This window comes from Platichthys flesus, chromosome 2, assembly GCF_949316205.1.
Source record: "Platichthys flesus chromosome 2, fPlaFle2.1, whole genome shotgun sequence".
Classification (NCBI taxonomy): Eukaryota; Metazoa; Chordata; class Actinopteri; order Pleuronectiformes; family Pleuronectidae; genus Platichthys; species Platichthys flesus.
Window position 1 is genome coordinate 13,961,572 of NC_084946.1, and position 27,232 is coordinate 13,988,803.

General features: G+C 39.8%; 2 protein-coding genes across 2 annotated transcripts; both read right to left on the bottom strand.

Moving 5' to 3' along the window:
• Positions 1-561: 561 nt before the first annotated feature.
• On the bottom strand, positions 562-12,283 carry mettl1 (methyltransferase 1, tRNA methylguanosine). Its single transcript, XM_062399388.1, has 6 exons — positions 12,049-12,283; positions 11,574-11,701; positions 10,578-10,762; positions 4,809-4,922; positions 2,867-2,968; positions 562-1,404 (listed from the first exon to the last, which is right to left on the bottom strand). Exons 1-6 carry the CDS (start codon positions 12,126-12,128, stop codon positions 1,288-1,290), a joined length of 726 nt encoding a protein of 241 aa, XP_062255372.1. The 5' UTR covers positions 12,129-12,283; the 3' UTR covers positions 562-1,287.
• A 2,017-nt stretch (positions 12,284-14,300) lies between these two features.
• On the bottom strand, positions 14,301-23,287 carry LOC133973588 (E3 ubiquitin-protein ligase MARCHF9-like). The gene is made up of 4 exons (XM_062411545.1): positions 22,413-23,287; positions 18,694-18,849; positions 16,297-16,489; positions 14,301-15,188 (listed from the first exon to the last, which is right to left on the bottom strand). Exons 1-4 carry the CDS (start codon positions 22,791-22,793, stop codon positions 14,869-14,871), a joined length of 1,050 nt encoding a protein of 349 aa, XP_062267529.1. The 5' UTR covers positions 22,794-23,287; the 3' UTR covers positions 14,301-14,868.
• Between the last annotated feature and the right edge of the window lie 3,945 nt (positions 23,288-27,232).

Genomic DNA, 27,232 nt, shown 5'->3' on the forward strand with positions numbered 1-27,232 from the left:
CGTAGGTTGCAGTGTGTTCATCTCTTGCCCACCACACACTGTATATTCTTGTATCGCTGAGAAGGTGTGAAGAAAAGATTGACTAAAAAGGACTGAATGCATGGATGTTGATTTGGTCAAATGAATCACATTTTCTGTCAAAAATGGCAAATAAAAAAAACCTGAGCAAAGAATAAAACAAAATTTTCTTTTAAGTTAACAGTGTGACTTCTCATTTATCGGTGCTCCAATTACTCTCAATTTTCCAGAGTCTAGGTTTCTTTCATTAGGGCATGTGCTGTCCTGTTGGTGATCACTAGCCCCTGCAGCAGCAAAAAGTATTCAAACCGGCACTGTCCCATTTCTAAACTCCTGACAGACAAAATTACCAACCTGTAATGTACAGCGAAAATCATAATCATGACTTCAACCTCACGAAGATCCTCAGCAGACGTGACGACCACATAACACCAGACATAATGTACCGGTCTTTAAGTGAGTGAATCGAGCTACATTACGTACAATTCAATTATCTATAAGTGTCTTTACATAAATCACATTAATTCCGTCAGGACGAGCAACTGAAAACTGGTTTATCTTTAATCCAGGCAATGACTCAATAAGCAAAACATGTACTGTAGATCGTTGGCAAACTTCCATGTGTTACACATTTCATATTCAGCCACCAACACTGCTTATTAACATGAAGTTATAGTTCCCGCCGCACATATTTGATATTTGAGTCATTTTCAAACAGATTGTATTAAACCCGAACTTCTTTTCAAATCTAGGGCAAGGATGCAACTTTAAAACAAGTGATCAAGGTTTTTGTGTTTGTCTTGTTAAGTGGCAGATCCCAAAGTGGAAAACAAGAATACTTAGTCGTTTGTGTTCATTTACAAACCGTGTAAATTATCACTAAATTTGATTTACTAAGAAAACTGAATTAGCAGTTTTACAGGAATATAAAAAACATCACCGTCAATTCAGGCAAAAGATATGAAAGAATTAATATTCTTTGAAAAAAAAAGGGGAACAGTTAAAAGCTTCTGACAAGAGCTCACAGGTCTTTTCTGAATACAGATCCTGTGTGAATGTGAATGGAGGACATAAATTACGTGACAAAAAAAACCTCTGTCAGGAAATGAAGCAAAAGTTCATCAAAAAAAGAAAGGAAAAAAAAGTGTTCGTCTGCTTGGGAACCCCCCCCCACCCACCCACCTCCATTTCAACAGAGCGAGCAGATCCGGTCTGAATGACTGTGTAAGACCATTACTCCAGTTCCCTGCACATCCAAAGTGTTTGATCCTAGTTAAAATTCTCAATCCTCCGGAAAACCGCCAGGAAATTTTTCCCTCCGTTTCTCAGCACTTTCTTTCCTTCTTCTGTACAAGTACCCAAACGGCTGGTGATGACGTCCCCGACCTGCCAAGAGAACAGTTCTTAATGTTAATTTAACACGTATACATGTAAAGATGCATTTCGCTTTCTCAACCTAACTAAACATGGTGTTTATTATTTATTTATCTCATATTTATTTAGGTTTAAATTTGTAAAAGCAAGAATTGACATTGTGAGAACTCTGCTTACTCACTTTGCTGCCAATAGTTTGATAAGAATGATACAACTCTCAGAAATGTAAAAGAGCCTAAAACATAATAAGCTAATCTTAGTTTAAATAAAAGATTAAGGTTAAAACAGGCAACCTCCAAATCTCTGATTCTTATTAACATTTAAATTGTATCTTATTAGTTTAATCTGTACAAACAAAATGTGTAATCTTTCAACTTTCAAACTTTAGATATGAGAGATGCCACAACCTCGTCAATTCGTCTCTATGATAACACCACGCTCATTTATGTTGTTCAGAGAGTCAAGGGTGATAATTGCTAACAACACAAACCAAGTTGTAATTCTGAGGTGAAGATAATTAAAGTTTCTGCACAAATATGGCTGATGATGTGGCTGATATAAATACTTGGATTTATCTAGGACTGAGTCAGAACTGGAAGTTTGTCTGCTCCTCTATGGCCAAAGATTGTACCAAGTTAAAAATGTTTACATCATTCCATATTGATAGTTGGATATTAAGACTAATGTCATAGGAATACATTTGGCGCCCGAGTGAAGGTCGTCGTTTTAAACTCTTACAAATCTGAGGTTGATCGATTATATATTGCACCTCCTCATTGTGCTTACACAAAGTATTATGAGCTCCACCAACAAGGTAATGTTTTCATTTCGTCTGTTTGTTAGTTAGAAGGAATACCATGAATAGTGGTGGAAGGATGCAGTATGAGTAAAGAAAGAACCCATTACAGTAGCAACTTTGTGGACGATAGCACGCTGCAAATAGCGCTGCACACAGCTATACAATACAGCAGTGGAGCAACACACTAAGTTAAAGATCTCTTATGTTATTATGAAAGGTGTTTAAAAAATGTGTGGGTTCGATATGAAACTGTGCAGGTAAAATACGGAATATACAGTCTAGATAGTTAAGACACTACTTGATCATGGTGAGATAGGACATTAGCTCCTTCTTGTATCTATATGTATTTTACTTTTGTTATGTTGCTAATGATGAAAATTATGATAATAATTGATGTTTTATCACCCAGCCCAAAGTTCTTCCCACATCTGACAGGGTATGAAATAACTATTACAGTTCCTAGCAGCTGGTGTAACAGACATGTGACAGTGGTTTTAATCTTCTCATGTAATTTGATGACTAGAAGACTGAGAAGTGAAATTCCTAAAATGTCACACCATTTATTCCCAAAAATTCAGATCAGGACTTTGACCTCTTTTCTTCCAATAAGAAGATTAACAAATGCTGTCATCATGACCTGTAAACAGAGCGAGGGAAAGCTCCACGTTAACTCACCAGCTCTTCATCAGACATGCGTGTAAACAGTGGATGTTCCGTGAAGTGCTTCACCATCCAGAGGTGAACTTCCTCCACATCAGTGTTTGTGTACACCAAACCCTGACAAGCACACAAACACAGGGAGGTTAGTAACACACAAACGTCTTGGAATAAATGAGACGACAACGAGTCTAGACATGGATCATCTTATCAATCCCCAAATAAACTCATGACTCTGATAAAGCAAATTAAATACAAACTTTTTTCATCTTAACATTTTCAACCATTCGCAGCTGCAGAGTGAGGAGAGCAACGGTCCGTGCCAAAAAGATAAAAATAACCTACAGACAGCACAGAGGTTAATCACCTGTGTCCCTGCAGTTTACTTTGCAGGCTGGACAGATAGCGTAGCTAGAACAAGGATTTCTTAGAAAAAATTGCAATGGCACAGATTTCCACACTAGTGCATGTTGGCACATATGGTTTTTTCCTCCTAGAATTAGCTTGTGCGTCTGTGTGTTGTCTGCACAGATATTCACACATCTTTTACCATTTCCTTTATATACTAGCGCAGTGGCCTGTTTGGAATTGCCTGCTTGTTTGGTCTGTGGTGATGTTGGTGGTAGCCTCTTCCTGAAACTTTTAGTAAGTGAGCTGCAGCAAGTAATGACCAGCTGCTGGACTCAGCCCACCCGACACTGAAGCTGTACCAACGCTGCTGCACTAGAGCTGGTCGGTGAAGTTCGACTCAGAACGCAGAGCTGAGAATGAATTGTTAAATTGATGAGTCCCAGCCCCCGCTGCTACAGGTCCTTTGTTTGATGCAAAGTTTATTAATATTGAAAACACATCGTGTTGCACTAAATTACAAACTGCACTACCTTGGGCCATTAACAATTCACATGCCAAGTATGAAGGCAATTAGTCAAACAGTTCTTGAGATATGTGAGCTACAGACAAACAGAATAAAGAATTCACTCATGTTCACTTTGATATGAAACTGTTTCAATAAATTAGTATTTTGTGTAAAGCTTTCCCATCCACCAGTGCAGTTGGTGGCTGCGTTCCTAAGCTTAAGATTGTTGTAGAACGCACACATCACTGCACACACAGAAAACATTAAAAACGAATTCACACACAAGCCCTCCATTGTTTCCAACCATCTCCATTAGTGCTCAAGTATTATTCGAGTGTCCCTCTGCGGCTGCGACAGCTCTGACAGGCCGGAGCAGGGTGTGTACAGACATCAGCCAGCTGCAGGCCACACCACTCGCTTAATTTTACTCCAGTGAATTCACACCAATATACACAGAGTTAAGTATAAGAGTTTTTTGGACCAATAGGAGTTAAATATAAGACCTGAACCATGCATAGGAACTACAAATGGTTATCGGAGTCTCCGAATAACATGATTATAGCATGATCGAATATAAGCATGTGAACTAGACTAGTAGGGACGTAATCTCTCAAAGGCAGAGACATGGGTAGCCATAATCTTTCCTACAACCAAGTTGAGTGTCAAGAGATCAATTCTGACAGGGACTTTAAGGGTTAGTTCACTGAAAATTGAAAATTCACTTATTATCTACTCACCACTAGCCAGCGGAGGGGTGAGTGAAGTGTTTGCGTACACAAAACACTTTTGGAGTTTCAGGGGTAAACAGTGTGGCAGCCAAATCCAATACAATTGTAAAAAAAGTATATGGCAACCACTTCCTCAAAACGTTAAACAGACTGGCCCTTTAAAAGACGTCCGGTGTCATTGATAAACACAAAGACATTTCAAACAACATGCAGCCAAAATGTTTCTCTTAGAGAAAAACTAATTTTCTAAGCTGAAACCGCTCAATGTATAAAATGCATGCGTAATAGAGGACGTGAACAATTACCGAAGTTATCGAGTATTGTTGATCGAGTTCTATTTAACACTAGCTGCAGCGTGTCTTACTCATATACATACCCCGACTCTCAGTGTGTAGGCGTACTCTGCCAACAACGTGGGACTGATGATCCTCCACTTGTGCTTGGTCTTCTTAAAGTGGGGGTCAGGGAAGAGGAAGAACATCTTACTGAGCTGAAAGAAAGACAGACAGACTTCTATTAATCTCATTACGTTGTGTCGCTTGTACACACAAGATCAAAACTAACTTTTTATATTCTTTGATACTCTGGCTCTACAATGTATAAATGTCTTCACTTAAATGTGGCCCTCATAATAAATGGTGGTTGGATTTTAAGCACCGTGGAGTGTGAAAGGGGAATTTTCCCACATAGTTCCCCAGGTCTTTGACAAGTGCACAAGTGTCCTTCTGTTTGTTCGGATGATCCATTAAAAATCTTTCCAGTGACTTTTTACTATTTTATTATTATTAGAGATGTGGGGATAATCACTGGGGACTGCTGCAGGCTCAGGGCCCCCATCAGTGCTGATGGAAGAACCCTAACACTTATTATTTTAGGTTTGCAAACCAAACTCAAAATAAGAAAAAGAAGGGACTGTCAGATCTGTAGAATATGCTGTTTCAACACTTCATGCTGTGAGAAGGGACTGTATTTTTAGCACTAGTCTGGGTGGTCGACATTTCTTCTGGCTGGTGAACAGGAAGTAACATTAAAGCTGCAGCTGTGAAAGTATTCATCTTTGGTATTTTAATATAGGTTTGGTAATGCAGTTTATGAATGCACGAGTAGAACCTTAATGCAAACTCAAGCAAGACCAGACCCCTCTGTTCCTCTCAACTAATTCCACTCTTGGCATGATAGCAAGAGGCCATATCATTTTATTGTTTTAAACGGCCTACTAAAATTAAATAAATAAACGTATGTGTTTTAATATGAAAGACCTCCATAATTTGTACTCCATAAAAGTGTCAGTGTCACAGCCATTAGTGTCCCGTGCTCATTTCTTAGTATATGCTCTCCCAGGGCGTTTGAGGTGACTTTTTTGATCCAATGTACCTAAATTAACCCTGGTACACTAAGCCCACTGTGTAATCTAATGCGCGTTTCGACAAGTCATAGATTACCGCAGCTAATTGGAACGGATAAATGTCGTCTTACACCGCTCCATACTCAGCTGATGCGATGCTTTGCGTGTCAGTCAATGACTCCATTGTTGTGAAATCCTGGATTCATGGAACAATCCGTATAAATTAATTTAAACATGAGGAAAGTATAACTACTACAACTGTAGATGCAACAATCCCACTATAGTTTTACTACATTTATAATTGCTCTGCATTACTTTCTTTCAGGCCATCTGCTCCACATGCTACAAACCTAACACACCTGTAGTTAGAAACCTGGTTCCAAATTTAAAAGGTGAGGTAAGGCAAATTCCTTTGTTGTGTTTGGCAATGAAAATATATTTGGGTTTCCGGGCATTTATATGTAAAAGTGCCAAAAAACTAGAGCTCTACCTCCTTTTGTATTATAATCCTCTATTTTTGGTAAGAGATAATAATGCAACAGCTTGTCTTAAGGTAAATAGCATTGGATATTTGTTTGCATAATCCTTGCTCATAATAGATGCATAAAGCCTGTGACCCGCTGACGTCATCAAACCGTAACATTCTTCATTTGTGACGCTATTATTGCAGCCTCTCTGTTTGTTTCCCTCTGGTTGTTCCTTCTTCATTCGCCTCTTCAGATTGACTGGGTCACTCTGAGGACATTTCACACCAGGAAGTCTGAACCAAGCATCATGTCCTTGTGACATTGTTTACATTTGATCATGTTAGGTTTGGTTTCACATTGCAGTTTAGGGAGAGCACTTAAGATGTTTGTAAGACGTGCATAAGTCCTGTCACCATCATCTATGTCAGCTGGTCAACACATACTTGTGGAAAGTGCATCTGATGAAGGTTGTGTTGTCAATCGGCGGATAATTGACTTTCCGTTGGAAAAATATATGAACTAGTTCATTGCCGCTGTAATATTTTTATGGTATTACTACCAGCAGCATTGATTTCAGGTGCACTCAACACTTAATTAAATGATCGTCCTTTTTGTTCAAACATTATATTGTCCTAGGTGAAGACTGCAGGCAATCCTTCAAGCCTGGGAAACTGCAGCAAACAATCCATGGGTCAGATTCATCCAAATCAAGACCACCTCTTGTCGTCGGACTACTGTTGTTCCAGACTGTGGTCTAATGCACCGGCTACACACGTTTTTCACCCGATGAAGTCTTATATATATATATATATATATATATATATATATATATATATATATATATATATATATATATTTCTATGTAATGTATTGTTTGTATGTATTGTTTTTTACCATGTGGGCCTTGAGCCTGTAATAAAGTGTATATATCTACAATTAAGATAAGTAAGCACGTTCTGGAAGCAGTTCCTTCCATGCATCACATGTTTTATAAAAAATGAACTATAGAAAATCAATATGTGGTAGTCAATATTGATATTGTTTAAAAGTGTAAAAGTATTTTCGGTTCAGTATAAACTGCATGTCAGAGTATGTCAGCTGAGTGGGTGGTCCCTCAATGTGGCCCAGTACAAATTCACGTTCTCACTGCAAAAAGAAATGGTCAATTGTGTCCCAGACCACCTCAAAATGTGAGTGATCAGATTTCTAATTCCCCCTTAATGCTTCCTGGGTCAGACGAGAAGTGTGATAATAACAACGGCCTGACCAGGCCCACAGATGAGCTGGCATGTTTTGGACCATGAACAGATCCCTTCTTTCTCCACACTTTAACCTTTCTCAGTCACTTTGACCTTTTCATTCCAGAGATTTTACAGCTATTTTCTATACTTCTTAGTTAATTCCAATCTGGCCATCTCATTCTTGCTGAAGATGAATGGTTTGCATCTTGTGGTCTATCCCTACATTTGTTTTCAAAGTCGTCTTTGAACAGTGGATTGTAGATACTGGCTATTATTCTTTTTTATCATAAATGCTGTTGTTGTCCTTGGTCGACCAGTTCAACGTTTGTTGCTCAGTAAACTAGTAGTTCCGTTCTTTTTTGCGTGAAATAACAAGTTGTTGTATTGGTTTTTCCTATGGTTTGTGCAAGGGATCTGATTTTCCTTTTTTTCCTCGGCTTCAAAATGTGTTAAAATCAAAAACTATCATGTAGAACTGTTTTCAGACTTTTTACTCCATCCTTGTAGAACCTTTAGATGTGATTTCAGCCTTGGTTAATCTTGAGTGTGATGGAAAAGCTTTGTACTCCTGGATTTTAAGGATTTTCTACCATTCCTCTCTGCAGATCATCTCAAGCTCCATCAGGGTGGTTGGTGGACACCTCTTTTCAGGTCTTTCCCGATATGACCGATTGGGTTCAAGTCAAGCGTGTGGTTGGGCCACTCAAGGATAGTCACAGATTTTCCCCATTGTCTTGGTTTCCTCCAGTCACAACAATCAGATTACTGGCTTTCCAAACCAGTTCCGTTTAATTATTATGTGACCGTTGTGACTCTTGGGAAACTTCAACGCTGCAGAAGTTTTCTCTTGCCTTTGCCACATCTATGCCTGACACAGTTAATTCTTTGAGCTTGTCATCCAGTTTTTATGGTTTAAGTTCTGACAAGACCTTAAATAGACAGATGCCTTTCCAAAGCATGTGGAATCAATTGAACTAAGAAAAGGTTGACTTCAATTGACGTGTACAAACATCTCAAAGAAGATCAAGAGAAAATAGGAGGTGCCTGACCTAAATTAAATCGACCCATGTCAGTATAATTGAGTTAATGCCATGTATGGGCTGCAGGCTGCTAGAATACACAATGTATGTGTATGGATGGACTTCACTGCAATATTTTGACAGATTACTTGTGTTTCTGTCTTTAAAGCCTTTACTCTAACCAAGCTTTTGAACATTTAGTCCTCTGCCGTTTCCACAAAGAGCAGGGTCTCTGTGTGTGTTATTGGGAGTAGAAGACAAAGAAATCCAGCTAGTATATTTTTTTGCTAACTCACCGGTGCTTTATTGGGATGTCATACCAGGCTTTTGTTCTAGCAGATTATCAAACTGCACAGTATTATCCCATTGCAGTTGCACTTGCCACAGCACGCACAGCTGGCAGAGACAACAATTCCTCTCTCATATCAAGCTCGGAAGTAATGCCACATACACAAACATATTTCTTTTTTCATCACAGGCCAGAGAGAAAAAACTACATTTTTTGTTGTGTCCTGTGTTTTTTTTTTTTAATATATTTGTGCCATATCAATTATCTCCTTTGACATGTTCGAGCAGCTCTGCAGCAGAAACACTGCTGCTTCACAGATTGTACAGGAGGTTTTAGCTTCTTTGCTATTAGAACACTTACCACAAAACCTGCCTGCACAACAGACTGCGGTCTTGTGAGAGCTACTTGTTGCACAACCAAACTCTTACAATGACCATTAAATCTATCCAAGTGTATTTGTCCTCTTCCAGTTTAGCTTGTTTTGAGCTGTAGTGATGCTTTGGCCTTTTTCATCACTTAGTAAGCGTGACATTCCAGATCTATACATGACAGCTACGTGTGTCTCAATCACCCTGACTGGGACCTGACAGGCCAACAGCTTGAAGGGACCACCCTGTGGGACACATAAGTCTACTCGATTGTGTTTTTCTTTTATCAAAGAAAAGAAAATCATGGCTGTCGTGAGGATTTTGATGTATTTCTGAGTGGCTCTTGGAGCCAGATCTAACATTCCTGTGGGCTGCACACACCCACCCCTGCTATAGTAGGTACCTACAGGTTTGATTAACCCAATTTAATTAAAAATATCTTACAATGCAGATATAGTTTTGGTTTTATTTTCCACAATGTTGGATTGAGATTTCTGTCCAAATTGACAGAGGTGAATAGAATGTGCTTCTTACAGTTATTACTGATTGTGGTGGGAAATGTTCTTGGATCATTTCAAAACAATTTTTGGTTTACTCAGTGTAGCCAGGTCTCTGATGTTACTTTAGCATGGTGTGTTTATAGAGGCTGTTTATGAGTGTATCTGTATGTGGTGTGGTTGCTTAAACCGTGTTCTGAGCAATGAGTCGCATCAACACTTTCTCTTAATGAACCAGAATGAGTTGAGTGTCAGACCTGACTATCAGTGGGCAGGAATCTTCACAACCAAATACAGATTTCAGCAACCTAATGTCTTGTAGGATCTAAACAGCTCTGGGCTCTATAGTCTAAGAGATACGGTCGGCTGTGTAGGTCTAACATTAAATGTTCACAGTCTGCTGGTCTGTTAGTATTTATACGAGCATGCTCACCAAGAATCATTCATTCTGATTGGATGGTAGGTAGATTAACTTTAAGCGAATGGACAGGCAGGCACTGTAAATTAATTTGGCAATATTAAACTATAGGTAGAGGTAGAGTTTGGAGACGATGTATCTTGTGTAAAATAAAAAAAAGTTTAAAAGCCTAGTTTGTTCTTCTAGAACAACATTTTAAACTGCTAAATGGAACAATTTATTACCGAGATAATAAAGCAAACAGAGGGCTCATGAATCAAATCAATTATATTTAGATGATTTATTAACTTAAACTGTTTCATATAAGACTTAGTTCAAAGTAAAACTACTAAGAGCAGTGACTGGCTGCATTTGTCACACTACAACCTCTCATGAAGTTCTCTAATGATTTGATGAATCATAATAATTCCTGTGATCGCAAGATCATTGCAAATCTCTAACCCCAGCAGCCAATCAGGATAATCTTTCCTGTCAGCAGCAAACACACAGTTGCAGACCTACCTGTCCTTTAGTGAAGAAGTTGGGCAGATACTTCATTGCGTTGCTGCGAAGGCAGGCGATGTTCTGGTAGCTTCCTGGTTCAGCGGCACGTAGTGATTTGATACGATCCTGAACATAATCCGAAACTTTGACCCGGATCTCCAGGCCCAGGATGAGATTCTCTGGGAATAGTGGAGATAACTCCACTGAGGGAAAGTAAAACGTGGACAAGAGAAACAGAACCATGAGATACGAATGAAGTGGATGGTCCTGTTCAGACCTGGTATTAACATGCGTCCTGAGAGACCTGAAAACAAGTGGACATCTACGGTGCTGCCGTATAACTAACAGTCAAACTCGGTTGCATTTCTCTGCAGTTTTTAAAGACTCTGTGCTCTATAACTTGGAGGGAAGTGATGTTCTCAGTGCTGATGAGCTTATCTCTCTTTTTAACTCAAACTGCAAATGCACTATAGCACATATGAAATCCTACAGATATCTGATTATCAGAAAGCTTAAAATCTGCAAAAACTGAGTTTGTATCTAACTTGGTCTCCAATAACTATCACTGGCCTCAGTTATTCTTAAATTCTTTGTTGAGAAAATTACTCCATCTCCCTCCCCCCATCCCCCCTCTGCGCTCAGCTGTCTTGGATCAGTTTGATCCCATATCAATCTCCTCCCTATCCGAGGTGGTCCACCATCTGCGGCCCACAACTTGCCCCTCAGATAGGATCCCTGCACATCTTCTTAAGGAAGTCTTTGACACTGTTAGCCCATGTATTCTCTGTCATCTCTCTAGTTGTGTCCCAGCTGCCTTTAAACATGCCGTTGTGCAGCCCTTGCTGAAGAAAAAAGACTCTTTATCCCTCTGCTCTCTCTAACCTCTATATATAATGTTTCAAACCGCGTCATATCACTGAAGCAGCTCTTTTAACTACATACTAAGGTGCATTGAGACCAGTATTCAGATCACTCAGATCTGAAGGGGATCGGAGAGATCAGTGACATATCTACCTAGTAGACCTCCATATCCACATCCAATGTCCGCAAACTCCACTCGGGGGGTCTCTTTCTCAGGCTGGTCTCCAGTGAGGACGTGTGGGTACAGCGTGGACCAGTCCATTTCCTCTGGACACACAGGACTGAGGAGGACATAGGAGAAAACAGTTAAGAAACACAAACAGCTCCCATGACATCTTTTTACAGAGCTTGCTGAAGAAACGGGGGTTTGGAAAGAGAAATATATAATGTAGCTGTATTATACGAGAGTGAAGTTAGGAAGGGATTAAAGCTTCTTATACATATAAAAGCTGGTAAAACCTTCTGAGGATGTTTGTGTTTGTTGCCATTTCTTCTACATTTAGAAATACACCGCAGGAACTGACAGAGGGTTAAACAGACACTGTGGAGTGTGTGTATCGACTGTATAGAAAGATGTACACACACTCTGAGTGTTGGTATTGAAGGGAGACACGTGGACGTCACTCACTAGTCAAACGAGTGATGAGCCATGGGGTTAGAATGGGCTCGCTGTCTGTAGAACCTCTTCTGAGGCATTGACGAACTCATGGTGGAGTCACACGATTCAAACTCTCCTCAGGACAATCTTCACCCGGTCACCTAAATGAGAGACAACCACGGGAACGTGTTTCCACACGGTTTGTTACTAGTTTGCCTTCCTGCATGTGAGGAGGTCGCGGAGTGATGACGTCATCAGTTAGCGTCTTGTCCCGGAGTTGCCAGGTTTGGGCCATCCACCTCTCTGGTCCGTTTGTTGCGCAGAGGTGGGCGATTGTTCATGCAGATCATTAAGTAATTGAGTGTGATACCACTGATGTAATTACAACGTTTTTGTCATGCAAAGTCTCAGAAAAGTATCAGGAAATGTCCGAGAAGTTTCAAAAATAAAAGTAGAATAAGTAGTAGTAGTAGTATTAGCAGTGTTATTAGTACTCTTAGCTGTCAATATCCCCATTATCACATATGTCCTTACAGTGACATCTATCTGTCTGTCTGTCTGTCCGTCCGTCTATCTATCCATCTATCTATCTATCTATCTATCTATCTATCTATCTATCTATCTATCTATCTATCTATCTATCTATCTATCTATCTATCTATCTATCTGTCTGTCTGTAAAGATGTCATTCGGTATTTAGGCGATCTATCAGCAGAGATGGAATATAATATACACAATTGTGTGTTCATGAGCGTACAATCATCTGAAAGTAAGAATTATTGAGATTTTGTTTTTGCCTCAGAAAGTCCCTTTCATATTTTTCATATTTCACCAATGAGACTATTTTAAGGAGATCAGATTCATGTGCATTCACACATAACATAATAAAAATGATACAAATACAATTGTTTATGTATCAATGTTCCTATTAAAAAGAAAACCATCCATACATTGCACAAAACATTACACAGAAATAAATAATTGCACTTGGGGCTGTTAGGCAGAAGGTATCGCACAGTTTATAATGGTGACACATTATAAGTAATAATGTAAATTGCAGTATTGCGAAAACTATTTACATCGGGGGTGCGTCCTTTTTCACAGAGTCTGTCATGTATTTTAGGTTTTACAGTAGTTTCTTGTATACCTAGAGGGGTGGAGGATATTCAATTGTAACATGCAATAGTCTTCATTGAGCCAATTATTCTTACAGACTGAACATTTAGATGTATGATATGTATTTTCAGCATTATGGTCACCTCACTGTATAAATTAATCAAATGATTCCCTTACATACAAATTCAAACAACTTCATTTTTTATTCAGAATGAGGAGACACGTCGCTATTTTCTCAAATTAGTATTCTGTAGTGTGTTCAGTATTAGCTGCACAATAGCTGGAGTGTCAGGGTGCTTGTGATGGATTAGCCCGTCTAACTACAGCCCCTGTCTTGGTGTATCTGGAGCACAACATGCCATTTATCTTCGATACTGTTGCAATTGATGAGGAGATGTGACAGTGTTGTCTCAGGAGAACGGGGGGGGGGGACGGGGGACTGGGGACGGACCTAAAGTGACCAATTGGCAAATGTGGCCAAGCAATCATAAAGCAAATGTGGCCCTTTTTTGGCAAACATGCAGTGCTCTTGGCGAGGTGCAAGATTGTAAACTCAGAGTGAATCAGGTGTTAACGCTGAATTACAACCCAAATTACACAAAACAAACATTTGGCCCCTTTGGTTGAAATGCAATAATCCGGCAATCTGGCCAACAGGAGCGTACTGCCTAAGTACCATCATTCCAGTCGCTAATTGGGCTGAATGTGGGATGTATAGGATGTACCAATTTTGCTGTGTGATACTAAGAAAACTCCTAAACACTATTTATTAGGTAAAAAGTTTATTTTGAGAATTAACTGTAGCTCTATTTTTCCCAGGATTAGAAAACAATAGTTTCAGTTTGACAATAAAACTTTAATTTGATTTTACTGGAGACAATCCCAGATGAGATAGGGCAAGAGACGGGTTACGCCCTGGACAGATCGCTAGGGTAACTCAGGGCCATAATAATAACATAATGTGGAGACACAAACATTCACACCCCTACAGGTAATAGTCCAGATGAGCTACAGGAGTGGATTTTAACATATTTTAGATTTTATCCCTAAATTCCATTTCCTCTATGTTTTTAGCTTGAAGTGAGATTTAAAAAAATCTGACAATATAGAAAACAAAGGTTTGAAAACAACACAGTCTTTATTACAAAACATGAAATGTACTTTCAGGTTGTATTTCAACCAACTGTGTAACTTGTTTAAAAGTTATACCAGGTTTTTATTGTCTGATCCTTCAGTGCAACTTCAACTGAAAACAGATCAAATCTAGATCATGACGCACCCTCAGGAACACGTGGTACAAATTATGTGTAGCCAGGGCCATTGTTGTGGGCATCACGTGAGAAGGTGCACAATCATGTTCACCATCAAATTCTCTGTTATGGTTCAAGTTGAATCCAAATCCAACAAAACCAAACAAAAGCAGTTAAAAGACTTAGTGTCACATTGGTCAAGGTGGTAAAAATGGTTAATAGTTTTAAGAATCAAAGCTTTTTCTTTTCTTTTTTTCCTGTTTTAAAAGTTTTAAAAGAAAAATGTCAACATTCTCCCTTTGCTCAAACCTCAGAAATGTTGTTTTTCTAATTGTCCTCTTTGAGCTCAGGGAGACGGGTTAACGGCAGTGTTTATGTGGAAGATTAGGATTTTTTTATTTTTTGTCAAATCCCAATCAACACTTGCATCTCCTCCTTTACCATCAAACCACATTGGTCTGTATATACAGTTTATACCCCAGCCTCATACAGTGGTCACTCTCATGACCACTTCATGGTTGGCACTGCGCAGGCTGTTGGGTCTTAACTGGCTGAGGATGTGCAAAAGAGTGTAGCCACAGTGGTGGTGGAGAATAGTCCTGACATGGCGATTCGTCCTCCGTCTGCTGTCTGTGACGGTGTGAGCAGAGTTCCTCTCAACGCGACCCGCGCCTTTACTGCCCGAGTTGAACAGGTCACCTAAGTCCTTCGCTTTCTCATAGTTCAGCACTTTCCACTGCTGGTTCACCGCCTGCCAGCGCTTAAAGATTCGGTAAACAGACGACCCTTCATGGATTATAAGGCCTGGGCATAAAGGACAAAGGGTGGGGGGTGAGTGTGCAGGTTCAGGGGCAAGAAACAGGGTTACATATAGACAAACACTTGTTTGTTCATTGAGTATCAGTCCGTATCAACAGGTACAGAAGGTGCAGGGGTGATAAGGACTATAAGGGCTCACAAATAAAAAGATTACATATACAGATTTGTTCGAAACACCCATAGATTATAATCATGACAGGAATAAACACAAGCCAGAGACAGAATGCGATACACATGTTCATACAAAACAAATGTCATGTGTTTCATTCATGTCCCTGCACTATGAATCAGAAAACATGCATATGTGTCTAAGCCAAAATGGTAACATTTAAGTGTACAGGATCTAAATCTCCTTCTAATCTCATAGGAAGTTCCTGGCCCCATTTAAACCTAAATGTTCATTAATTGCTGCTGTTATAGGGTTTGTTTTAATCTATGTGTGTTTGTGTGTTAGCAGGAAAACTACTGGATGGATTCCCATGACACTTGGTGAAAGGATGTTGTGTGGGTCAGGAAAGAATCCATTCAATTTTAGTGCGGATGCAGATCGGGGGGTGGATCTTTTGTCACTATCTTTAAAAAATTAAGAGATAAAACATTTTGCAATATTTGCATTGATTTCTCACAGAATTATTTAAGGTTCTTAATGCAAAAATCATGTTATGGGTATTGATCTTTATGAGGGTGTGTAATTTGTTGCAGATCCCCCAAAAAAATTATCTTGTGAATTTTCATGTGGTTTTGTCCGGGAACTGTTAATCCTTGGTGGAGGTATGAACTCTTCTGAGTGTCATTCTAGTTTACTTATTTATTTATTAATCATCATACATGTTTGCATGTACACTCACTTGCTGTTGACTGAAAAAAATACTCTCCAGTTGCAGTGAATTGTAATAAACTGCCTCGGTGTATAAACTCTGTGCCTGTGCTCTTTACAACAACCAAATTATACATTACTCACCTTGAGGCATGTAGGGCATTAAATGTTGCAGAGTTACCACCATATTTGTGAAGAGTGTTTATATTTCAATCACCGGGGAAATAACATAACGTGTCAGCGACATTTTCAGCAGTACATTGCAATTTATCTTACCTATGCAAACAATGTCCATGAAGCCGTACATGCCGTAGCATATCTGAAAGAGCAGGTCCTGCCGCTGCCACTTGGCCGAGGGGCTGAGAGAGGACCACACCAACCATGAGATACTCGCGATGAGGAACAGGGATCCCAGGATGATGGCTGCGATCTGCACCTTCTCGATCACAGTCAGAGAGAGGGACTGCCACTGGAAGCAGACACAGAACAATGGGCCGAGGCCAAGCATCGTACAAGAAAATCAAAGAAATTCTCATTGATTATAAGAGACAATAGATCTGTTTCTCTCTTACTACATCTTTGCACTGTTTTGCATAAATTTAACCTTCCTCTGATATCCCTGTACTTTCTTGTAGACATACTTCCTTCAGGAGTTTCACATGCAATGAGAGTGACTGGGTTCAAGTTTAAAATGTTCACTAATTGTCGTCACAGATATCACATTATTTCTAAAAACACATATTTGATAAGAGTGAAGTTTGTTGTTTTAACTCTTTATGATCAGAGAATGACAAACACTTGATAAACAACAAAGCATTAATCAAATTCGTGTTAAGCATCATATCGATATGAATATATATAGATCCTTGGTTGTTTGCTATTTCAAAAAAAAGATATCGCTATAATTATTGATATTACTTCATTTCCAGGGCTAAAACACATCTACTTGCAACCAGTATTTCATTTGTAAAACAGCAACAAATAAATCTTGGATCAGAGTGGAACTAACGCTCAAGCATTGAAGTGCATGGAAGCCTGTGCATGAAGCATAATATTTAACTGAATGAATGTATAGTGCATCAAAAACAAGTGATGCTATCTCACTGTCGTGTTTTCATTCATGTTTCATTAGCAAAGGCAGTGACTGTGGCTCATCCATTCGGGACCTAATCTATTTACTGTATTAGGTTGATGGTTTAAACTCTGGCTCCCACATGTCAACACTTTCAATTTCATTGCTATAGATGTTGTGGAGTAAAAACTGATTTTCGAGCTCCCTCCGGCAGTTTGGTGTCACTAACGGTTTGGAAGTCATTCCTCAAGTGAAACGGCTGCTTACATCTTGTGTGAGAGTAAATTCTTTATTGCCTCAATCCATTCCGAGCAGATCACTACACCTCTCAAGTGATGTAACTACAACGCTATGTCTTTCAATAAGAACACAAACGTCTCATTGAGCCTCTGCTTATCAGAGATTTTACATTGGTAATAAAAACTCTCACAGTTTGTTTATGAAAATCTAATTATCAGTTAGCACACACACATAATCTGGGATTTCTTCCATTTATTAGCTTTTGGAAAGAGGCAGATCAAGTGTTTTATTCTCCATAAAACTACACTAAGCTGTGGGAAAGGTGCTGGTCAAATAAAGATGGATTGATTGATTAATTGATATCTAGATGACGAGATCTGACTTTTTGCTATTTGCTGTAAAATGCAAAGACATCCTCCAGCAGGAAGAGCAACTGAGGGAGCAAGTGTTTCATGTGATAATGTCTCTGTTCCAACATCATCTGTCTGTGAGTCATCTGTCCATGTGCCGCACACTCTGGTGGAATCACATGCCATCTCTTTGAGACGAGTGCAGTGTCTCATCCTTGGCACCCTCCATTAACTCGTCACTACTTTCTTCTCCTCCATGTAATAGCTCCTTTATCTTCAGACAGATATCATTTAAATGTGCTTTCTGCAGACAATGAGTGCAAGATCAGTTCAGAAAATGAATCTGGGGTTGTGGTAGTGTAAACACTGCTCAGCCTCTGCTGTTTGCCATCACAGTCACCTTATGATCAAGGACCCTGATGTGATGACTATGGTGTTCTGCCAGTCAGCCACTGAAATCTGGCCACATAATGTAAGTGCATGGCGTTCTGCCATGTAACCTGTCAGTATAATGTCAAGGACTTTATGCATTAGCTTCTTTTAGAGTGAAACACCAAACCTACCGTAGGCAGCTTCAGACAATGAGGCAACATTCTGTCCATCTTGTGGCCTGGACTTGATGGATGTGAGCCTATAGTTAATGTGCCCAAATATCCAGAACCTTTTTTTAAAAACTTGCAGTGCTCTAGACAAGGTTTAATCTGGATGTGAACCTAAAGTGACCCATGTGTTTGATGGTGAATCATACTGTTGAATATGGCCCATATAGCTCAAAACTCATTCAGGGTCACCTTTAGCACCTTTGGTTGACATGCGGTACTGCTATGGCTTACTTGTGGCACAGATCTGGTACCTGGTGCGGACCGCCCTTGTTCCATCGTTCCAAGTGGGATGTGGGCCAGATTTGGGCCAAATCTGGGCCAAAAGAATTTTGCTATATTGGCTAACCAGCCGTTGGTTCTCCTCAGAGAGCATCCCAGTTAAATGTACACACGCTGAGTGACTTCATACCTGTAGTGGGTTTTTGGTACTGATGGCCAGGACCTGGTACTTGGTGTAGCATATCTCACAGCTCCAGGAGCCTCTCTCACTGATCCATCGAATAAGGCAGGACTGGTGGGTACAACGCACAGAGCCATTACAGCGACATGGGCTCAACAGCTCCCCCTGCAGGACACAGACATCAGCTGCATGAGACACACAGGCTACACACACAGGCTGTTGCTACTGAATCTGCCTGTGATGAGATTTGATTTATCATGAATCCGAACTCAAAATCCCCCAACACTGTTGCTGTCAGATTTGATCTACTAGAGATATTTATTGTTTGAGGGTAATAAGGGTTTGGGTATTGGGTGTTGTTTGTGTCATGAAGCTGGCAAGGGATTAGAAAAAGACATGTTGGAGCAAGTACAGACAGATATAATCAATGTGAAACTATGCTGTAATTATCCAATTGGAATAATGAGGGTTAGTTAATGATTGTAATACACTGACAGTTGTCTTTGTTTTTCCTCGTTTTTGTTGTTAAACCCTCACATGTTGGGTATAGATGAGCAGCAGACTAGTATATTTGTTTGCAATCCTGTCTCCAGATTTGAGTTGAGAAACGATGAAATGAATGGGACATTAAATAAATAATAATAAAATAAATATTACAACTGATTACACAACCGCAAATGATGATAGTTGGGTAGGTCACAAAATGTAACTAGACTGGCTCAGTAGAGCACCTACCTCCGCCATGGCCCAACAATCCCCTAATGAATCCACATTTAAATTTAAGTGGGAAATCAGTGAGGAAAAAAATAGGTTCCTATTTTTCAACGTTAAAGAAAGCTAAATAAAATACCTGGATTCACTTGCTGATTGGGATTTAATAGGTTATTTCCTGACCCAGACCGCATCCCTCCACCAAGTTTCATGTCAATCTGTTCAGTGGTTCTGGATAATCCTTCTGTAAAACAGAACTCTGAACAAAGATAACCGAGGTGGTGACATTCATTTCCAATTGGTTCCCTTTGTATGGCTCTTTTGAGTTTAACTTTTTATTAACCTCAGATTTCTGAGATTGTGCAGATTTTATTAGTTTTATAAGGTTTATTGGAATTGGTCAATTGTGTCATAAATTTAACTCTGTTTCTCTCTCTCTTTCTAATTTGGGGTTTTCTGCTTTGGTGCAGAAATATGGGAACTTATGACTCCTTCACTTTCACTGCCATTCATCACTGCATCACCCACTGCGTGTGCAGCTGACCTCACAGTGTTTATATCAGTGGTGTACACAGTCATAGGATTCTGTGTCTCATATTGTTAACATATTTATATCACGTTGTTGTTGATGTGCTGCTGATTCATCTCACACTAATGGCTGATTAGAGTTTCCACCTTAAAACATCTGTTACTTTTATTTTAAAGTGAAGTGAACTTATCCAGACGAATGAGGCTCACAGGTCACGCAATTGTGAAGCTTCTAGAGGATTGCTATAATGTGGTGGTAGCACAGTGCTGTGGGGCCAACCAGGCCCCTACAATAGTCCATTTAAATGCCATGACATGTCTGAACAACCCTGCCAGTCTTCCCAGTTAAATTCCATCATGGCAGCAATAAAGATAAAGAGGGTGGGGGATTGTCTCTGAATGGTTCCACAGACATGACAGTGAATTCCTCATGCTCAGTCACCAGATCTCAGTCCAGATGAACACTTTTGGGAGCAACGATCATCGGCTCCAAACTTACAGGCAGAAAATACTGGAGGCAACAGAGGAAGAAAGGCATTATTATTGTTGGCATTATCAAATGAATGTATATATTTGTGCTGATATGAAAGGAACATTTTACTATACATGTGTTCACTAGGCATCATTTAAATGCATCAAATTACTTTATATAAAAATGTGCATTCAAGAGATGAATCCAAATTTGAAACAATGAGAGTTAAAAGTAAACTGTGATATGTGGGACTATGTGAGCACCTTCATCTGTATACACTTTTCCTCGCATGTCACTTTTCTGCGGCCTCAAAAGAAATCACAGGACATCTGGCGCAGGTTTTTGTTGTCAGTACAACGCTTCCCGAGGCTTCTCGGACTGACAACGCCCTCGCACGTCTCAATTTATTTTCTGTCCGACTCTAGGTGACGTGATCGTTCTTTAATCAGATGGTTAACTGGAGGGGAGATAAACCCCAAAACTTTCTGAGGCCTCGAGCAAAGTCTGTCTCTTCAAGGTTGGTTTCATCCGCCAGATTTGACGCACTCAGACCTGTGTGTCTTTAATGACGTAAACAATTCCAACAAATAACCGTCCAATCTGCTCTTCTCTGGCTGTATTTGTGGCCTAAAGGAACGATCAAAGGTTTGATCCCTGCTAGTTATTCATCCCTATGGGAGTTAAAAAGCAACTGCTCAAAATGCTCCTTTGTGTTTCTGTGAAACCTTTCTTCATCTTTTTTTTTTAAATGGCTTAATTATTTGCATAACATCCTGGTTAAGAATTAACTTGTTCACATACTAAACACACACTGCTCCTCCTGCTTCTCTCCACCCTTTACTTTATAACTAATGCCCCTTGTCTACCCATATGCTTTTTTCAGATCCCTGGTGATAGATTAATACCTTTTTTAGTCACAGTCATTCAGAATTTTTAATTTGTGTCGGATCAGCCTCCACGCTGCACTAACAGATCTGAGACTGTTTGCTATTGATGTATCATGACTCATTGTGAGTTTTCAAAAGCCAAATTTGTTTGCACAGCTAAATAGCCTGAAGGGACGCGCCACTGGATCCACCCGATGAAGAAGAGTTCGGTTGTGATGAGAACTGTTCGACCCGCACTGTGAAAACAGTTGTAAAATGTCTCTTGAGGCTCTGAAGGAGCTTTGTTTCCAAGTGTGAGAGGAAATCGTCAGATGATGTCACATCGGTGTCATCTGGGTTATGTCAGCTAATTTAAAAGAACAGAAAGATGCTGCATGACACACACCAGGTAGGGAGTCGCTCACAAAATGGTGACATTGAGTTGCGTTATACTGAAAATGTATGATCCAGTTTTATTTTGATAACTTCACCAAATGGTCATCTCATCTTCTGCTGCTTCAGATTTGAATGATTTCTTTTTATTTATTAGTTTCCCAAGTGTCAGACCAAATTAATGGAATAAACTTTTAATGCTGAAACACAAAGCTGCTTTTAGATATAATTACACCTATCCCACCCTCCAAATTGATAAAAAAAAGACACCTGTTTGTCCACTTAAATAATACTTTTTTGTAACACACACATTATTTTTTATTGAATTCATCAATTGGTCAATATAACTAATTTAAGGTAAGTCAATTGACAAAATTTTAATTGAACAAATGTTGTGTTTTCTGCTTCTCCAACCATTTTCTTGTTACATCGCAAACACTTCCATCTAAATGTCCTGTGCCTTCCTCCGTGTGTTGCATGTTATTTGTTTTAAAGCATTTGAAAATTTATTTGGGATTCTGAGGCACTTCTGTGGACCCTGTATAAAGATGTGAACTTGTGTGACCTGCTTTGCTCTTCCTTTATCTTCCCACCACGTGTGCTGAGCCTTTTGTTCTGCCGAGGTGCCCATGAGCAAAAAACAACACCTTGAAGGGTTTCAGGGAGACCCAGGGAACCTTACACACCACGACATTTCCCAACTGAGACCCTGATCCCCGTGTTAAAGCCAAAATAACATCTCAATGACTGAACTTTACCTTATCTGGCCCCTGAAAGCAGATCCGGCACTGCGGTGAGTTATCTGAGAGACTTGGCAGGGAGGCAGCATCCAGGCCTCCTCCTTCCCCTCCGTCTCCTCCTCCATGGGGCTTGTCTCCTTCTTCTTTATCCTCCAACGCCAGGCTGCAGGGCCGGGGGTCAGAACCATAATATTCCTCCTCGTCGTCCGGTTGGGAGCAGCTGAGCGGTGGCCAGCCACAGTCTCCTATAGGCAGCCCCCTCATCCTGGTGTGCGGCTGCGGGTCTGTGCCTGTGTCGGTCCTGATGCTGCTGCTGCGGCTGCTGCTGCTGGATCCAGAGCGCATCAGTAGCAACACTTTGAGTTCATTGAAAAACAGACGGATCCGATACTTGAACATTCTTCAGAAGCAGCTTTGACTACACGGAACAACAACAACAGCAGCCTGGAGCTTCACAGCTCCCTCGTGCACCATCATCACTATTACTATTTGTATCAATATTATTATTGGTGCTGTTTTAATTGTTGTTATTGCATTTTCACCATCCGCAGCTCACATCCTATTGAACAACAACACTGATCTCGGTCAAAAAAGCGTGCGAAAGACATGATAGGCTGGATCAGCCCACAGCTCTCTGCATATCCTGTTGTTATAGCAAGTGCACTGAAATCCAGCCAATGGGGACGAGTCCTTTTTCATGGCCAGACGCGGTTTCTGCCCAGATTCAATGGAGGCTGAGAGCAGCATCGTCAGTCAGAGGAGTCCAGCAGCATCCTCTCATGCCTGCTTATCTTCAGTCCGGTGTCTATTATAGATACCGAGGTGGAAACGTGTCCTCTTGGCGATTTAAATAGGCAGGTGCTGTCCAAGGTGCACGTGCACCATAATGTTTGCTGTCTTCTCTTCCCCTTTTTCAGTCGGAGAAGGTTATATTAAATCCTATTAACACGTGACTCAAATCCGATTTTGATTTGAGTTGCTAATTTCCCTACCGGGGAGATGGACCCGCATGGAGGTGACAGTGGAGCATCCTTTGTTGTCTCGCGGTGGCATCGCTTCACCACTGTTTCCTCCTGGCTCCTCTTCTTCGTCAAAGCCTATTTTTTATGTTTTTACACCCCGGCTACATCCAGCAAGATTACAACCCCCCCTCCTCCTCACCTCAAGCAGTCACAAAGTTACGATCCGGCGATGTGAAAAAATACAAAAAGCAATCTGATGAACAAAGAGAGAGAGAGACAGAAAGAGAGAGAGAGAGAGAGAGAGAGAGAGAGAGAGAGAGAGAGAGAGAGAGAGAGAGAGAGAGAAGAGGAGAGAGAGAGACAGAGAGACAGAGAGAGAGAACCTAGTCAAGTTCTCTCCCTCTTTTTCCATCCATCTCTGCATGCGCCACAAATCAGGAGGAGCGAGAGAGAGGAGCTGGATGCCAGATATGGATTTCTGCAAACTGCAAACTGTCCCTTCCGGATGTTGTCAAAGACAAGCGCTCATCATCATCCTCATCATTCTCATCATCATCATCATCATCATCTTCATCATCAACAACATCCTCGAATCCTTCAAGAATCTGGACCTCCCAGGAGAGAGACAGAATGCAAAGGATGCCACATGTAGCAGAGCATGTCAGCAAAATAACAGTTTATACAACATTAATGAGAAAAGATAAATGTAGAGGTGAATCAATGTTTAAAGTAATACTCCATAAGAAAATGTGTGACAGAGGTGAAAGGAGCAGTAATGACAATTGTAATGTTAATGCTAGTAGTAGTACTGGTATTATATGTGAGCGGGCATATTATGAAAATTTAGTTGTAACCATAATCTTCTTTTATCCATGAGCCAAAGAACGTGTTATTCCAATTAGGACCTAAATCGGTATGAACCGTCACATCATGTGGACTGGGCTTCCTTATGGGGGACAAAAATAAAATGCTCATATTGTAAATCATTACATTTTAAGGTGAAGATATGTTTGAAGTGAGGTTTTTGTGTTGATGTTATTGTTGTTAATGTACGACACCTTGAATCCACCTCTTTGTATGAAACATGACTTATAAAATACAGCTCAAGAAGCCTCGAAATGACCATAATAAATTAAATTAAATTAAATTAAATTAAATTAAATTAAATTAAATTAAATTAAATTAAATTAAATTAAATTAAATTAAATTAAATTAAATTAAATTAAATTAACAACCCAAACTGTATGCATCCGGAGGAAGATAATAATAATAAATATAAAACTTAAAGAAATGCATGTAAACTGATACTGCAAGGCAATGATTCAGGTTTTGTCATGTCTATGGAAATATTGGCACCGAAGAGACTATTGTGATGGAAAATTCTAGATTATATACCTCTATACTCTTCTTAGTTATCATCATAGCTGGATTATTCATATGACCAATTAGAGAAGGGATCAGGAATGTAAAACTTTTATTTATAGAAGATATTTTTACAAGATACATGAATAAGCTGAGACGCCTCCGGAGGCAGCGGGCATCTCAGCTCAGTGAGGTACAGCCAGATGTTGGGCACCTCTTCATAAATGTCTGATTTATGACGTCTTCCAGCACTGGCCCATCCTGTTCCAGCTCTGTGTCAGGACCATCTTCAAACTGGCAAAAGCCTGGCGCACAGTCTGCAACAGTGCTCTCCAATCTGCCAAGGTCGAGAAAACGGATGTTGGCTGGGTCTCCTCCTCTGTGTTCTCGGTGGATGAAGCATCAATATCTACTTCCACCTGTTGCTGCTCCTCAGAGGAGGCAGCAGCTGCAACCGGCCCAGTTTGACCAGGTTTGCACTTCATCTTCCTTTCGGGCTTGCTCTTGAAAACGATTGGCTCCTTCCAGCCATAACCCTTGAAAATGTCACTCTTTAGCTTCCACTGCAGGACATCAGTAGATGGGTCCGTCTGGTTACTGATTGGCTGCTCAGTTTGAGCAGGTTTGCCGTTTTCCATCTCTTTGAGCTTCATCTCGAAAGAGCAGGTCTGCTCCTTTCCACCATAACATGGTGAGATTCCACTCTTTTTCTCCCCCTGCAGGAGATCGCCCCCAATTTCAAACTGCATTTTTCTCTGCAGGTCTTTTGTCGAGGTCAGAGAAATTAAAAGCAGATTGCGTCCAGAAAGCAAAGTAAAGCCAATCGGTAGCAGAGAGCTAAGTAATAACCAGGTTAACTGAGTGACACCAGTAAACCAAGTGAGGATTGAACCTTGATTCACTTAATTTATACCTACCTTCATAAAAGGATCAACGATTTGATTTGATTTTATTTGGACATGGACATGACAATATCATTGTACGAACCAGATGCATTGTTTACAGTGTATTAGCATAAATGCTAGTTTACAACACCTGTCCACAGGAGGCTTTTTGAAAACAACAAAAGAAACTGAACAAGACAGAAGCAAGATCAAATACTGATAAAGAACTGATAGTGATAATTAAAAATAGTAAAAATGCAGTATACAGTATAGTATAGAGCAGCAATATAATGAGTTGAATATATATATATAGGCTACGTAGAGAACAAAGGCAGCATGATCAAACAATGACCAGTTGTAAATTATTTGTGTGAGCACTGTTGATTTGATTTGAGCCGTTGTTTTAGTTCTCTGTTAAAAGTGTTGCTGTTAGTCTCTATTTTTAGACTAGTGTGCAAGAGGTTCCATAGTTTTGCCCCCTTTGCAGAGAACCTAAGGTTCAATAGATCAAAGGATTTCCTTACAATTAGATCCTAGAATTCCTTTATGTACATTTATGACTATGATCTGAATCAACGTATCAATGACACATTACACATAATAAGTAAATATTTTGGTTGTTTTCTGGGTTCCGCCAACACTTTAAAGACACAGATGGAGTGCGTGTGCATATCAGCGAGAGGAAGTTGTCATGTGTCAACATAATTTTTTTTCAACAATATGTTTATTGAGTTTTCAACACAGCACAAAAGTACAGAGAATATAGCACACTAACAGATAAAGTAAAAATGTGGAATATTGCTAAAATGGCCACTAAATGCAAAAATAGCAGGCTTCCTTTTGCGTTTTTGCAATTGCACCTGAGACTTTTTTGTTTGTCTGGTCATGATACACCTGTGTATCGATTTTTGTGAAGATCTGTCAATGTGAACACGTCTGGGGGGGCACCATTCAGCCAATATTCGACGCCCCTTGAAAATCCCTCCAGAATACATACATTTTCACCACTTTCTAGCTTTCTGCAAATTTTTGTAAGAATTTGAGCATGTTAAAGCCCTCAAAAAGCCAATTCATTTGCCTGAATAATAATAATAATAATGATCATTACAATTTCAATAGGGCCTCTCAATCTCAGTGCTCTAGCCCTAACAATACAAATACTACTTCTACTATTACGTCTACAACGACTAATGCTACTACTAATAATAATAATACTAATACTAATAATATTAATACAAGTTTCATGATTATACCAAAAATGTCACATCTTCTTCCAATTCAATTATTTTAATAAACTGCTAATACATGCTATACAAGGAAACTGCCCCTGAAATAAACGGAAATGAGTAGATTGATGACAACAGAGATCAGAAGACACCTTTTTTTTCGAAAGTGGATTGAGAAGTGCCTGTAAATTAAATATTTTACAAGGTCCCACCATGTATTGCTTTATTGTCTTTTACCTCTTTTTTATTTTACACCGTTTACTCATAATTTAGCAGCTTCCTGGTTGTAATAGATTTCTTGTCAAGTTGTGTCTCATGGAGGACTGAAGTGAATGTGACCCAGCAGCTTTAAGTTCTTCTTCAAACACGATGTGCTGCCACAGACTCTGGCTCCTCCTCCTCCT